Raw genomic sequence first — 13879 nt, forward strand, 5'->3', positions numbered from 1 at the left:
TTTAAAAATATATTGTTGAATAAATGGATACTAAGTCTTTTTTTAAAAAAATATTTAAAAAGAAAAAAACAATAGAAAATGCATTAAAAACTGTGTGTACATATTGTAGATTTAGGCTACCACCAAAAAAGAAAGGAGAAAAATAAAAATAAAAGTATAGTGATGTGTGTGTGAGAGTGTGTGTGTGTAACAGTCAGTGAAAGAGAGAAAGAGAGAGAAAGATGGGTGTGTGATTTGACACATTCTAGATTTCAATGAAGAAACTTCACCTGGATACTTTCTTTGCAGTGTGATGACCAAGTTTTACCAGCACATCCTGGCCTTGGTATTTGCCGTCAATGAGCTCAATGAAAACCACAAGATCCTGCCCAATGTCACACTCGGCTTCCACATTTATGACAGTTTTTATGATGTAAGAATGGCTTACCATACAACCCTCAATCTCCTATTCAACTCACAGAAGCCTTTGCCCAATTATAAGTGTGGCTCAAAAAATGATGTAGTAGGAGTCATTGGTGGGCTGAACTCTGCTATCTCTTCACGCATGGCAGAAATCTTAATTCAATTCAAGATTCCTCAGGTGCGGTGACTGGTAGGAAGCCATGGTTTTATTTGCAGTTCTCCATATCAGATCAATTCCAGCATTGGGTGGGAGCAAGGTGATTCTGAAATAGGGGACACTATACCTAAAAAAGGAAAATGAGTATGTTGATCTGCCAAACAATAGAGAATAACACAGAATGTGTTTTGTTAGCATGCATAAACTATAAGAAGGGTGTTCTAAAATGAAGAATCTGGGGAAGGAGAGAGGGGAGGTCGAGCAGGAATGCGGATTGGAATGAAATGTTTTTATATGTAAAAAGATCCACCAGAAAAAGATTGCCCATCACCAATATGCACCTTCAATTCTTTACCAAATCCATCAATTTGATAAGGGGTTCGTCACACTTCCATTCCATCCAAGATTCTTCTCTTGACCTAGGCTGGGACATGTCAGGGCTTAGACAGAATATACTAAATAAAGAGGTGCAGTTAGCCTTTTGCTAAGTACGATCCAATCTGAAGTCCTGACATGGAAAATACAGTGAAATTAATATAGTAAAGGTTCAGATATGAAAATATAGTGAAAACACTTCCTTTCAGGAGCATTTGGAAGACTTCTGATGTGAGAATTATTCTGGCTTCTCATTATCAGTAAATCAAATCATTGGACACAAGCCATGCAAGTTTCTTTTGTTTGTTAAGGTTTACTATAGGAGATCTGTGAGCTACTATGTGAGATAATAAGTAAAACTTATACATGCACAAGGAAGTGGTTTACTTGAGGTGTAATTAAAGAAGAATTACATCATTAAAATTACACCATAAAAATTTGTTGAAGTCAATCGGTTCAGATGGTTTAGATGGATGCAATTTTGCTTTGGGTAGCACTATTAGAAACCTCAACATTTTAAAATTCGATAGAAGTAAGCTTGGTGTCTGAAAAGCCTATACAATAATTATGTTTTAATTTTATGTATGTATTTAAATATATATTTCACTTTTCTCCCAATCAATGAGACTTGAAGTGACTTACAGCACTGGATTTCCTCTCAGGAATTTATTCCTTTTTATGTTTTAAGTTTTCCTATGGTTCATTTGAGCCTGAAGAGGATGAAAGAACAGATTTTCCTTCCTTTTATCGTATGGCCTCCAATCAAGCCCTTCAATACCAGGGAATTGTCCAGCTACTTCTCCATTTCCAATGGAAATGGGTTGGAATCCTGACTTCGAGTGATGATGATGGAGAACAGTTCTCACGCAATTTGGAGCCACTGTTCTCCCAGAATGGAATCTGTCCTGCTTTCATAGAAATACTTACAGACACTTTAGACTTCTCTGATTTTGAGCAACTTTTCTCTGTCTCATTGAGTAAAATTCCATTTTTCCTGGACATCAAAGTCAATGCATTTGTTCTAGATGGAGAAGTTTTATCCATTATGTGGGTGGCAGCTCTTCTATGGATGACAACAAAATGGAGTCATCTGTCTGATTTTGCATATAAGGGAGACATATCTGTAGGAAAAGTGTGGATTACAACGGCACAGATAGACTTCATATTCACAACAATACAAAGAAACTGGGATATACAGATGTTCCATGGTGCACTTTCCTTCAACATTCATTCCAAAGAGCTTCCAGGATTCCGAACATTTCTTCAGAAGACAAACCCTCAAAGGACAAAGGCTGATGGGTTCATCAAAGATTTCTGGGAGCAAGCATTTGAGTGCACATTCCTTCTGAGTTCCAACGATCCTGAAGAGGGCAATAAGTTATGTACTGGGGAGGAGAGGCTAGAGAGTCTTCCTGGGCCAGTGTTTGAAATGGGCATGACCGGCCATAGCTATAGTATCTATAATGCAGTTTATGCTTTGGCACATGCATCACATGCCTTGTACTCTTCTAGATTCAAACACAGAGAAATTCAGAATGAAGGCATGATTTCTCCTTCTGATGTGGATCCCTGGCAGGTAATATGTTTTTAACAGTAAGGTAAAGTAATCCCTGTGCAAGAACAGAGTCATTACTGACCCATGGGGGAACCTCGCATCACGACGTTTTCTTGGCAGTTTTTGTTACGGGGTGGTTTTCCATTGCCTTCCTCAGTCATCTACACACTTTTAACAGTTACACTTTTGAAGAGTAACAATATAATAAACTACTGTCATGACTTGGGGATGATACAATGGTATTTCATATGTATTATTCCATCCTCCACAAAAGCTCAAATGCATGAGATTTTTAGTGAGTCAGGTCTTTAGAACCATGACATGGGGGAAGCTCAAACCTTTCCCCCATCCTACTTCCTAAATTGCCCCCTCAGTCGGAATGAAGAGGCAGACACCAAGCTGGGTTTAAGGGCCACTTTATTAACTTTCTACAACAAAACAAGCCAAACAGCGGCAAGAACCTAAAGCGGTACAGGTCAATCCACGGGGTCCCCCCTTAGACCACCGCCTTGACCTGTCTGGGCGAGCCCCGAAGCCCCGGGTGGGACCCATCCAATGGATGGGGCGGACCCGGCCGGCCAGGCAATTTGGTCACCCCCCCCCTTTAAGCTCCTGAACACCTCAGCCATATAGCAGTGAGGGAAGGACTTTCAGGCAGGGGTTCCCGAAGGCAGCCTGCCTCTACATCTGGCAGCCATCAAAGCAGTACCAGCCCTTTAGGCAGGCCCCTCTTCCCATCAATAGGGAAGCGCCAAGGGTGCTCACCAGCCTGCACCCTACTCCAACTCAAACCAGCGATGACACTGCTAACAGGCACCACCCTTAGCCAATCACCTCGATCCCTGAAATCGGTGCAAGGTAGGCAAAAAAAAACCCCTTCCAAAGCCAATTAGGAAAGGGGAAAAAATTCCTACCTGACTCTGGCAACAGCAGCCGGCTAATCCTATACCAATACTGGGAGAGGAGGGTGGGCCGAGTGACTTAACTACAATGACTCTGGGAAGGGCAGAGCGGCTGCCTAAGCATTTCCTCCGCCTTCCCAGCAACCCATATTAGGAAGTGGGGGGTGGTTCTGCCTCCCTCCTCCGAAGTGGCAATAAATGGCCCCTGGCCCAACAGCGTTGCTGCGTGCCAGGAAAGGGCCGCATTATAACCATCCTGGTGGAGTATTCTGTGCATACAGAGCTCCAATGTTATACAAGTATAAGGGTTGTTGGAGCTTGGAAGAGTTTGGAAGGGAGCTGGGAGACCCTTCTCCCTCCTACAGCACAGTCTCAAGTCAAATCAAGGCCCCTTTGCTTTTAAAACTGACATTACCCAAAGCTTCTGTGTGGCTGTGAGGAGAGCAACTTGATTTTTACTTCAAGAAGTTGTTTCAAAAGATAATAAAATCTCTGAATACTGTTTTGTGGCTACCTTTCTACCAAAAATTAAAAAGAATTGAATTCTTAAAATGATGTGTTAATCCAGATGTTTCTATGAATTTCAGTGCATGTATAGTATTATTTTAAAGATAATTTTGGTCTCTTTCAACCTAGCTCCATTTAATTCTTCAGAGGATCTCATTCAATAACAGTGCTAGAGAAGAAATTGTGTTTAATCAACATGGAGAATTAGACCTTGGATTCGATATTACAAACTTGGTCACTTTCCCAAATAATTCCTTTGTCAGAATTAAGGTTGGATGGTTTGATTCTCAGGCTCCTCTAGGTCAAGAGTTCTCCTTTGATCAGTACAGAATCAACTGGCACAGAAACATTATGAAGGTGAGAAAATAAAAGAAAAAAACCCAAATTATCTACTGAAATGTGAGAGCACAGGATTCTGGAATGGAAGAGAGGATGTGATTTCTTTAATCTGCCAGCTGTTCGGTGATAAATGGAAGGGGAGAAACAACACCTGTTTTATTGGACTGTTTTCAATAATATGAATGCTATATATGTATTTGCAGTGGCTGGAGTATTTTAAGGTGGGATGTACGTATAATAAATAAATAAATAAATAAATAAATAAATAAATAAATAAATAAATAAATAAATGTATGCTGCAGAATTTGTTTTGGTTTTTAATCTTTAAAGCAACAGGAGACTGATTTTCAACAGGCTTCTGTTATTTTATTACAATATTTATGTTGCAGTGCTGAGTGCCTTTATCCAAGACCTTGATATCCATGGTCTACACGGATAAAGAAAAACATTATTCTCCCCTTGAAGCTGGTTCCTTAGAAGGCTTCTGCAAACATTTTCTCGTCGCTAAATTCTTCCTTTATCTCCCAGAATAGGTGCCTCCTCCTTCTGTATGTAATGACAATTGCCTTCCTGGGTACAGCATGGAAAGAAAGGAGGGAGAAAAATTTTGCTGTTATGATTGTGCTCCTTGCCCAGAAGGGATGTTCTCAAATGAGATAGGTAGGAGATGTAGCCTTACTCGGTATGAAAATAACCAAATAATGAAAAGAATCCTAAGGATTCTTCATACCTGGTGGTATGAAGGGTACACAAATGTGTTGAATTTTCTTCAACTACAACACAGACCTGGTTGCCCACAGATACTGAGATGAAACGGATTCAGGATAGCATGAGTGGAAAAAGAAAGGAGGAAAAGTCAACAGAGAAGCGTGTCAGCACGTTCATTCTTGGGGCCCATGGGCATGGTGAACCACTAAGGAACTCATAGTGAAATCCTAAGCAGAGTAACTTCAATGGGCTTAGACTGGAGTAACTCTGCTTAGGATTTCACTGTCAGAATTTTACAGCACAATCCAAAACAGACTAACATGCTTCTCAGCATATTGACTTCAACTGGAACTTGAAGAGGTAGATCCCTACCGCACCACTCCCAGAAACCTTACCTGAGCAGGCAGTAGGAAAGGTACCAATAATAAATAATAGCTTGGCCCAGAGCCTGGCAGCAGCCCTGGAACTTGAAGGGGTAGATCCCTATCCCACCACATACAAAGAAAATTCAAGCTCCAATGCACTCTATCAAAATGCCAACAGCAGCTGTCTCTCCCTCTCCAAAGCCAGAGCTGGGAGCCCCCCTCCCCCCTGCTCATTGTTCCCTTGTAACAAATTTGGAACTCCACACTTGAAAGGAAGACCTGCCTATCAAGATAAATTGGGCTTAGATTGGGGTTTCCAGGGCAACAGCAGGAATTCAGACAGAGTTCAGACAAGCTATGCCTAAATTGCCAAGAGAATTGATTGCAGGTGCCAGACAGTCTGGCTTGATGAACAGCAACAAACAAGGCTTGCAACGACCACCTGTTTGTTTAGAATGTGGCCCCACGAACAGCTTCTTCTCGAACAGCAAATTGGGCTGTTCATGGCTTTTTTTTGTTCGTATTGCTGTTTGTGCCCATCTCTACTTTTGACACAAAATAAGTTGAGGGCTAGGAATAGTCAACTGAGATTTATTTTTTTCTAAAATGAATTACCAGAACTCTTCTAAATTTGGGACCAGATTAGTAAAGGATGGTGGAGTTGAGCCAAGCTACTTTGATGAAAGACTTTGGATCATTATCCTAATCAAAACGAACAGATATTGGATAGTCATGACTTTTGCAATGAGAGCACATCAGGGAAGTATTTTAAAGAAAAGTAGAAGCATTTGAAAGAAAAAAATGTATTGTTTCTGTAATTTTAGCCCCTGACCAAAGAACCATAACGTCACTCCAGGCTGTAAATATAACTCTGGTGAACTTGGGCCAGGGTATATCATTTTCCTGAGCCAAATGGTATCTTTCACCTGCAGTTGTGTTTCTCTTTCAGACATGGATAAATGTATCACTTGCCCAGAAGGTCACTATCCAAACAAGGGACAAGATCAATGCATTCCTAAAATGACAAGCTTTCTATCCTTCCAAGAAACTTTAGGCATCATTTTAACTTTTGGGGCTCTTTTCTTTTCATTGATCACAGCTGTGGTGCTTGGTATCTTCCGTATGTACCAGGACACTCCCATAGTCAAAGCCAACAATCAGAACCTGTCATATGTACTCCTAGTTTCAATCCTACTTTGCAACCTTTGTTCACTGCTTTTCATCGGACAGCCGAACAAGGTGACCTGCCTCTTCCGACAAGCAGCTTTTGGCGTCATCTTCTCAGTGGCTGTTTCTTCTGTTCTGGCCAAAACCATTCTTGTGGTGCTGGCTTTTGTGGCCTCTAAACCCAGAAACATTTTCAGAAACTGGATGGGGAAAGGACTGGCACCTTTGATTGTCTCTGTGTGTTCTCTTATTCAAGTCATCATCTGTGTGACATGGCTGGGTACTTCTCCTCCATTCCCAGATGTGGACATGCACTCAAAGACAGAAGAAATTGTACTGGAATGTAACGATGGCTCAGTCACCATGTTTTATTGTGTCCTGGGCTATATGGGCCTTTTGGCCTTCGTCAGTTTCACTGTGGCTTTCCTAGCCAGAAAGTTACCGGATAGTTTCAACGAAGCGAAGTTCATCACCTTCAGCATGTTCGTCTTTTGCAGTGTTTGGCTCTCTTTTGTCCCAACCTACCTAAGCACAAGAGGAAAAGAAATGGTGGCTGTGGAGATTTTCTCCATCTTAGCTTCCAGTGTTGCATTACTGGGGTGCATCTTTTTGCCAAAATGCTATATAATTCTTATAAGGCCTGATCTGAACAATAGACAACCACTAAAATATAATAAAAATTAAAGTATTTAATAATCCATTTGTCCGACTGTTCTTTTTTTTTTGTCTCTTCTCAAGTATTTATGGAATGAATCAGGGTGGATTCCACATCTCTGTGGGGAGAATCTCCTGTCCGTCACTTTGAGTACTGTGAGCAGAACCACAAGTGACAAAAGGCACAGATTGGACACTTGTCAGCTTCCCTCAAGTTTTGATGGGAAATGTAGGCAGCTTGGCGGAATGTTGGACAAGTGACAGTTGAAAAGTCCATTGGACAGCAGTCAGAGAGCAAAGCTGCGAGACCAGGATGCCTACATTTCCCATCAAAACTTGAGGGAAGCTGACAAGTGTCCAATCTGTGCCTTTTGTCACTTGTGGGTCTGCTCTGTGTTTCTTTAGATCGGTATGCTTGTCCAGCCCCATCTCTCCATAAGAAAAAAGTCCTTATTCTGAATACAGGCATCACACTTTCTCCTCCTGGAGGCACCCATCACTTCTCTCCAGAGAGATGGGAATCCCTTGTTCTCTAAACTTGTTGAGCATTTCCCTTAGCATGATAGATAAGACCCAACTTGATTTCACACAAGAATGAAAGGAAGGAGAGTTACATGAAGAACAATGCCTGGAACCTTACAAGCAGTTGTTGCAACTATTGGACTACCCAAGACTTTGTTATGGAAATAGACAACTATCATGCTCTAGCAAGGTTCCTCTACTTTTTCAAACCCGCTCATTCCAGGGGGATCTAGTGACATGTAGAATTCTACCAGTTATTCTGTTGTCTGAAAGGCACAGGAGCCTTGGAAACGGGAAGTGATTAGGAATCCCGTGTATCTGAATTCCTTCCTTCTGGTATTCAGTAAAAGTTGGGACTGTTTCAAAGGTATACCTCCATGCGTTAATCACATAAGCATGTGTGAAATATTCCTCATGTACTCTGCTTCCCCCCCCTTCCCTTATCTCAGTTATATTAAGAACTGGGAGAGAAATCCAGAGGATCTGATATCTTTTATCTATTTTTCTCCACCTGGACCTAATACAATCCTCTATGCTTTTCTAACACATTAGATATTGTTTAAGTTTAGTTATTGGACTAGAGGGAGTGTGGCAAATGGGTCTTTGTTGTCTTCTATTTTCCTTCTCACCCCTTATTTTCTTCTTTGGATTTCTTTCCTTTAAATAAGAGTATAAGAAAGATGCTGAGACAAGATATCTTCTAGGACTAGGGAGGTAGAGGGGACTTTGTAAATTTGTTAAATTTCAAAACTTAAACTATTGGTTAAGCTAAGTCTACCTATACACTTTCTTTTGCCTTCTGTAATGAAAATACAAGTACAACGCCTCAGATGGCTTGGGTTTTGATGTATGAAAGATGGAGGGTAGGCTGTTACAAAAATCCTTTTGTACACTTTTCTCCTTTAAGAAATTATTTAGTCAATGATATACACAAATAATGGGACTAATAATAGAATATAAAGATGTGGCTGTTTGGTGTTGTTTTTTTTTAGCTCTGTCTCTGGACTGGCTATGGGCTTAGTACCCTAGGCTTAAGAATTAAAGGATTGAAGTGTGCCTTAAGAATCTGCTCACTTAGAACATAAATAATTGTAAGAAATGAGAAAAGGAATTGAGTAGTTGGGGTAAAAGAGCAAGGAATTTAAAAGGTGCTTGGAGAGATCTAAATGAACTGTGTATTTTATAAAGGGGGGGGAAGGGGGTACTCAGTTTCTTTTTCTGTGGATTGATGTCTGTATTGCGAATTTCTTGAAATTTTGGATATATAATGACTATCTTGTACATGAACCTGATACTAAAAAGTTTTCTTTTTTCTTTTTAAAAAATCTAATAAAAATCTATTACAAAAAAAGAAAAGAAAAAAAGAACTGGGAGAGAAATCCAGAGGATCTGATATTTTTTATCTATTTGTCTCCTGTTTACAACTGGAGGGGGTGGCTCAATGGCTGCATCAGTCTAATAAATACTGTGTTACACAGGGTGGCTGCAGACATCCCTGAAGCTGTGTTGTATAATTAAATCGATTTATTTATTTCATTTATACCCCTTCTTTCTCCTCAATGGAGACCCAAAGCGACTTACATCACCCTTCTGCTCTCCTCCATTTCATCCTTACAACAGCCCTGTGACGTAGATTTGGCTGAGGGTGCGACTGACCCAGGGTCACCCAGCAAGCTTTCATGCCAGAGTGGGGATTCAAACCCAGGTCTCCCAGATTGCATTCCAACTCTCTAATCATTCTGGTTCTCTAATGATGTCAGAAATCACAGAGCTCTCAGAGTACCAAAAATTTCATCCCTGCTGATATCGATGAGACCCTTTCCATCACCATTCCTCACATACTGAAAACTCTTGAGTAGACATGGGCACAAACCAGGAAAGAAATGAACCACGTGGTTCATGGTTCATTCAGTTTCACGGAACACGAACCACAAACTTTGCCGAACTTGAGCCAGTTCACGAAGAGTATCTGTCTCTTCTCACTCAGGTTAGTAAAGAAAACAATGTAATACATCAATCAATATTGGCCATCCTCTAGCAGAGGAAGAGATCATCCAGAACCCTGAGTATCCTTAGATAGGGAGAGGCAAACAAACATAACATTTTGGGCTGTCCAGTCCAAATATCTGAACCATTATGCTGACCAGTTTAAGGGAGCAGCCTTGATGGGTTGCACATCTCAGTATGGCATAGGTAAACAGGCAAAGATAAGTAAAGAGTCGCTTGGGTATTGTTTGGGCCTTTTGATCCAGGGTTGGACTGCTCAGATCCTGGTGAATTTCTTGGGTAGCCACTTACAGTACTTGCACTAAGTGGGGTGGTAGAGATTGACCAGATGCAATTCAGCTTCTTGAATGTTAATAAACCCTGTTAGGGAAATAGACAACTATAACAACAACAACAACAACAACATTCGAGTTTTACACCACCCTTCAGGACAACTTAATGCCCACTCAGAATGGTTTACAAAGTATGCCATTATTATCCCCACAACAAACACCCTGTGAGGTGGATGGGGCTGAGAGAGCTTCAGAGAACTGTGACTAGCCTAAGGTCACCCAGTTGGCTTCAGGTGGAGGAGTGAGTGAGTGAGGAAACCCACTCCTTCCATGAGGATCTAGTCACAGGGAGAGATCTATCCATTATTCTGTTGTCTGAAATACAATGAATCGGTCAAGGTAACCGTGTGCGTTGAATTACATGAACGCGAGATTCATTGTATAGATTCTTGGAAAGTTGTTAGTGTGGTAGATTGCAAACTGGCCCCTGAGGAAGTGGACGCTACACGAAACAAGTCAATTTTGCCGGCCGCTTGTATGGCAGGGGGACCCCATCGTGGTCCTTGTTACATCTTTGTGGCTCCACCTACAATAAAAAGAAAGAAATATTTCATATAAGAAACAACATCACTTGGGAACACCCGTTCATTCTCACCTGCTCTTCGTCCTCACAGGCACAGTAGGGAGGAGGACAACGTTTCCCTGCAGTTATTGTTCCCCCTTTTTTCTCTTGGAAGAGATTCATTTTGGAAGAGAATCATTTTGGATTTGGAATTGTCTCCAGTATTGAGGACTTAAATTTATTTCATTCTTGACTTAGAGACTGGAACTATATTGCACTGTAAGACTCATGAAAGTATCACGGTCTATTGTTTAATTAATTGTTGATGTGTATATATAGAGTATTATAGGTGATTGATTGATTCTTAGATAAATATTTTTGTATTGAAAACTAGATTGGAATGTTCTTGATGTATGAATCGTTTCATTCTCTTTAATGGATTTTCACTGTGGGTATTAATTTTATTTCCTGGGAAGTTATTTAGGTGCTGTAGGAGATTACTATCCCTTGGGAATGCCTCTGTTGTGTTGGTTCTCTAATGATGTCAGAAATCATGGCGATTTCAGTGTACCAAAAAATTTCATCCCTGCTGATATAGATGAGACCCTTTCCATCACCATTCCTCACATACTGAAAACTGTTGAGCTCTGCAATCTGCCCCTCAGATTCTGAGTGAAGCTAAGAGCCTAAAGATCTATGGCCCAAGCTACAAGTGACGAATGACATTTGAACAGCAAGTGAACAGACTCACATGTATTCCTCCCTGTTCACTTGCACTCCACTTGCGCTCCACTATGTGATCGAGTGGAGTGCAAGTAGAGTGCAAGTGAACAGAGAGGAATACATGTGAGTCTGTTCACTTGCCATTCAAGTGTCATTCGTCACTTGTAGCTTGGCCCAAAGTCTCTGTGGGTGAAAAATGATTTAATTGTAGAAGGTCTCAGAAGAAGTCCTATTCATTCATTCTTTGGGGTTATTATTAGTTTAGGTTTTCATTTATTTATTTTACTTCATTTATACTCTGGCTTTCTTCCCCATGGGGGTTACGTCCTTTTCCTCACCTCCATTTTGATGTGCTAAAGAGAAGTGCTATAGAGATGGGATGTTATCCCAAATGTTTGTGGGTTTTCTCTTTTGATCTAGGCAACTTGGAAGTCAGTTGGAGCTTTTCTGTTTTGAGGCTAACAATGCTCCAACCCATTTGATTCCAGCCAAGCATGGGAGTGGATCTTAGGGTTGCCAAACTCAAGGTGGGGCCTAGATTTCTCTAGAATTATAATTGATATTCATACTGCAGTGATCTCTTTCCCTGTGAGAAATGGCAACTCTGGAGAGAGGACTTCATGGAATCACATCCCTTCTAAGCTCCAACGTCTCAAAATCCCACTCTGTACAAGCTCCACCCCAAAATCTCCAGAAATTTCCAAAGCCAGAGTTGACAACACTAGTGAGTTTCCAGTTGCTGCCATGCTAAGAAGCAACAGAACATTTTAGTCTGGCATGATAAACATGTTTTCTCCAGTGGCTGGAGAACCCACACAGAGCTGGAAAAGATGTTTTGCAAAAGTGACTATTATCTCCTCCATAATTATTGGGAAAATGTCTTTCTGTAATTACTTCACTGGGCCAAAGTTCCAGTTGCTTTCAGAAGGAGGAAAAAAGAGACCAACAAATATGCCTCCCTGGCACAGGTCAGGCTTCCAATCTGAAGAGTATTAAAACCACACAGCTGCAACATAGTTCATGCTATGGATGAAGTGAATATGGTACTTTCAGAGCTGGCTGCCACCCCAACAAGTCTGTTTAAACCAAGCTACTTGCTGCTAGCTGATGATGCCATACATGAAAGAGACACAAGAGCATCTATGTCAAGAGGAAATATTTCCTGTTTGGATGTGTGATATGCGGAGTGCGATACTCTTCCTGCTGCTGCTCCCTCACATGGTGTGCAAAGTACATAGAACAAACTGTGTGCTGACTGACGTCTTTCACATTCCACATGAGTGGTACCAGCCAGGAAAAGTCCTTATTGGTGGAATCACAACCTTTATCAACTCTGTGTTCCCCCGACTGTCATTCAAAAACTACCCTTCTCAGGAGGCAATTGACACTAAAATGTATGGAATGTTTTCATCACCACTCCAAAAAGAAGTGTTGACTCTATTTGATTCTTTGTATGATTGCAAAATGTGGTTTTTTTAAAAAGAGAGAGAGAGAAGTTTTTTTTTAAAAATGTATCAATAGATAAATATATTATTATATGTATATTGTTCAAAACTGTTATAATGAATGACAGTTCGTGTACGGAGTGGCAAACTAAGATATTCTGAAGAAAAAAAAGGAGCAGCAGTGGAGGTGTTTCCCATATGGTGGTTCTCCAGTTCTATCTGTCACACCCAGTTCATCTCCAATTCTTCCAATTCAGGATTAATGATTAAAAGATTGTGAAAAAGTCCCTTTCTCTGCTGTGACTCTAAGCATGACATTAAACTTAGAAGGGGCTCAGGAATTGCAGTAAAACATTGATTGAAAGAAAGTGGCATTATTGGGAAATATAGCTATTACTCAACACACATTTTTAATGCCAAGAATTCACACACACTCCAAAAATATCTATATAGATGTTTGAGGAAAGTGACAGGAGTATATTTTTTTTCTGTTGGTTATGAGGAAATCACTTTGTCTCAATTTTTTTTTGTAAACACCCCCAGAAATATGATGGCCCCATCGCTGAGGAAAAACTTCCTGTTTTCCCCACACAGACCACACACTGGCCCTATGCAGCGGTCCAATAGCCAATTTAAGTCAGCCTAATATCACCTGTTGAATATCAGGAGATGCCTTCATTCCAAGAAGTACATTTGGCCTCCATGAGATAACTATCCCTCCTAGTTGCAGCAGAAATCTTGAGGAATGGACAGGAGAAGTTGTGTAGGACACCCATCCCTACCCCTACAAGGTTTAGGAGTTATATATGGCTGTTATCATTCCAGTAACTCTCTCAAAATTAACCTTTTGATGGAAATCTATTTGGCACCAAAGTGCTCTTCCAGGGGTATAATCTGCTGAATTAAGGACTGGATTGAAACTGAATTAGGATTTTTTGTAAAGTTGTAACCACGAAGTAGCACTTTGTAGCCACTAGTTGTATTCTGTGACTTATTGGGCAGGTCAAGAAATTTAAACCATTCATATCTTGACCTTGCTCAGGACTTGAATACCAGGAACTGCAACAGCAAACCATTAGTCATAAAATTTGTTTCTCTGCTCCACTCCTTCATGGTTTCTAGCTATGAAAAGCTAACCCCTACAAATATAGTGAACTATATAGTCACATTTCCCTTGTTTCCAGTGGAACTTGGAACAAAAGTAGACATGAATAGAG

The 13879-nt window shown here is 40.7% G+C and overlaps 1 protein-coding gene across 1 annotated transcript; it reads left to right on the plus strand.

Moving 5' to 3' along the window:
• Nucleotides 1-292: 292 nt before the first annotated feature.
• On the plus strand, nt 293-7161 carry LOC129339755 (vomeronasal type-2 receptor 26-like). Its single transcript, XM_054994337.1, has 5 exons — nt 293-580; nt 1623-2510; nt 4046-4255; nt 4771-4897; nt 6260-7161. The coding sequence occupies exons 1-5, from the start codon at nt 293-295 to the stop codon at nt 7159-7161; spliced, it is 2415 nt and encodes an 804-aa protein (XP_054850312.1).
• The last annotated feature ends 6718 nt before the right edge of the window (nt 7162-13879 follow it).

Source organism: Eublepharis macularius, chromosome 12, assembly GCF_028583425.1.
Source record: "Eublepharis macularius isolate TG4126 chromosome 12, MPM_Emac_v1.0, whole genome shotgun sequence".
Taxonomy (NCBI): Eukaryota; Metazoa; Chordata; class Lepidosauria; order Squamata; family Eublepharidae; genus Eublepharis; species Eublepharis macularius.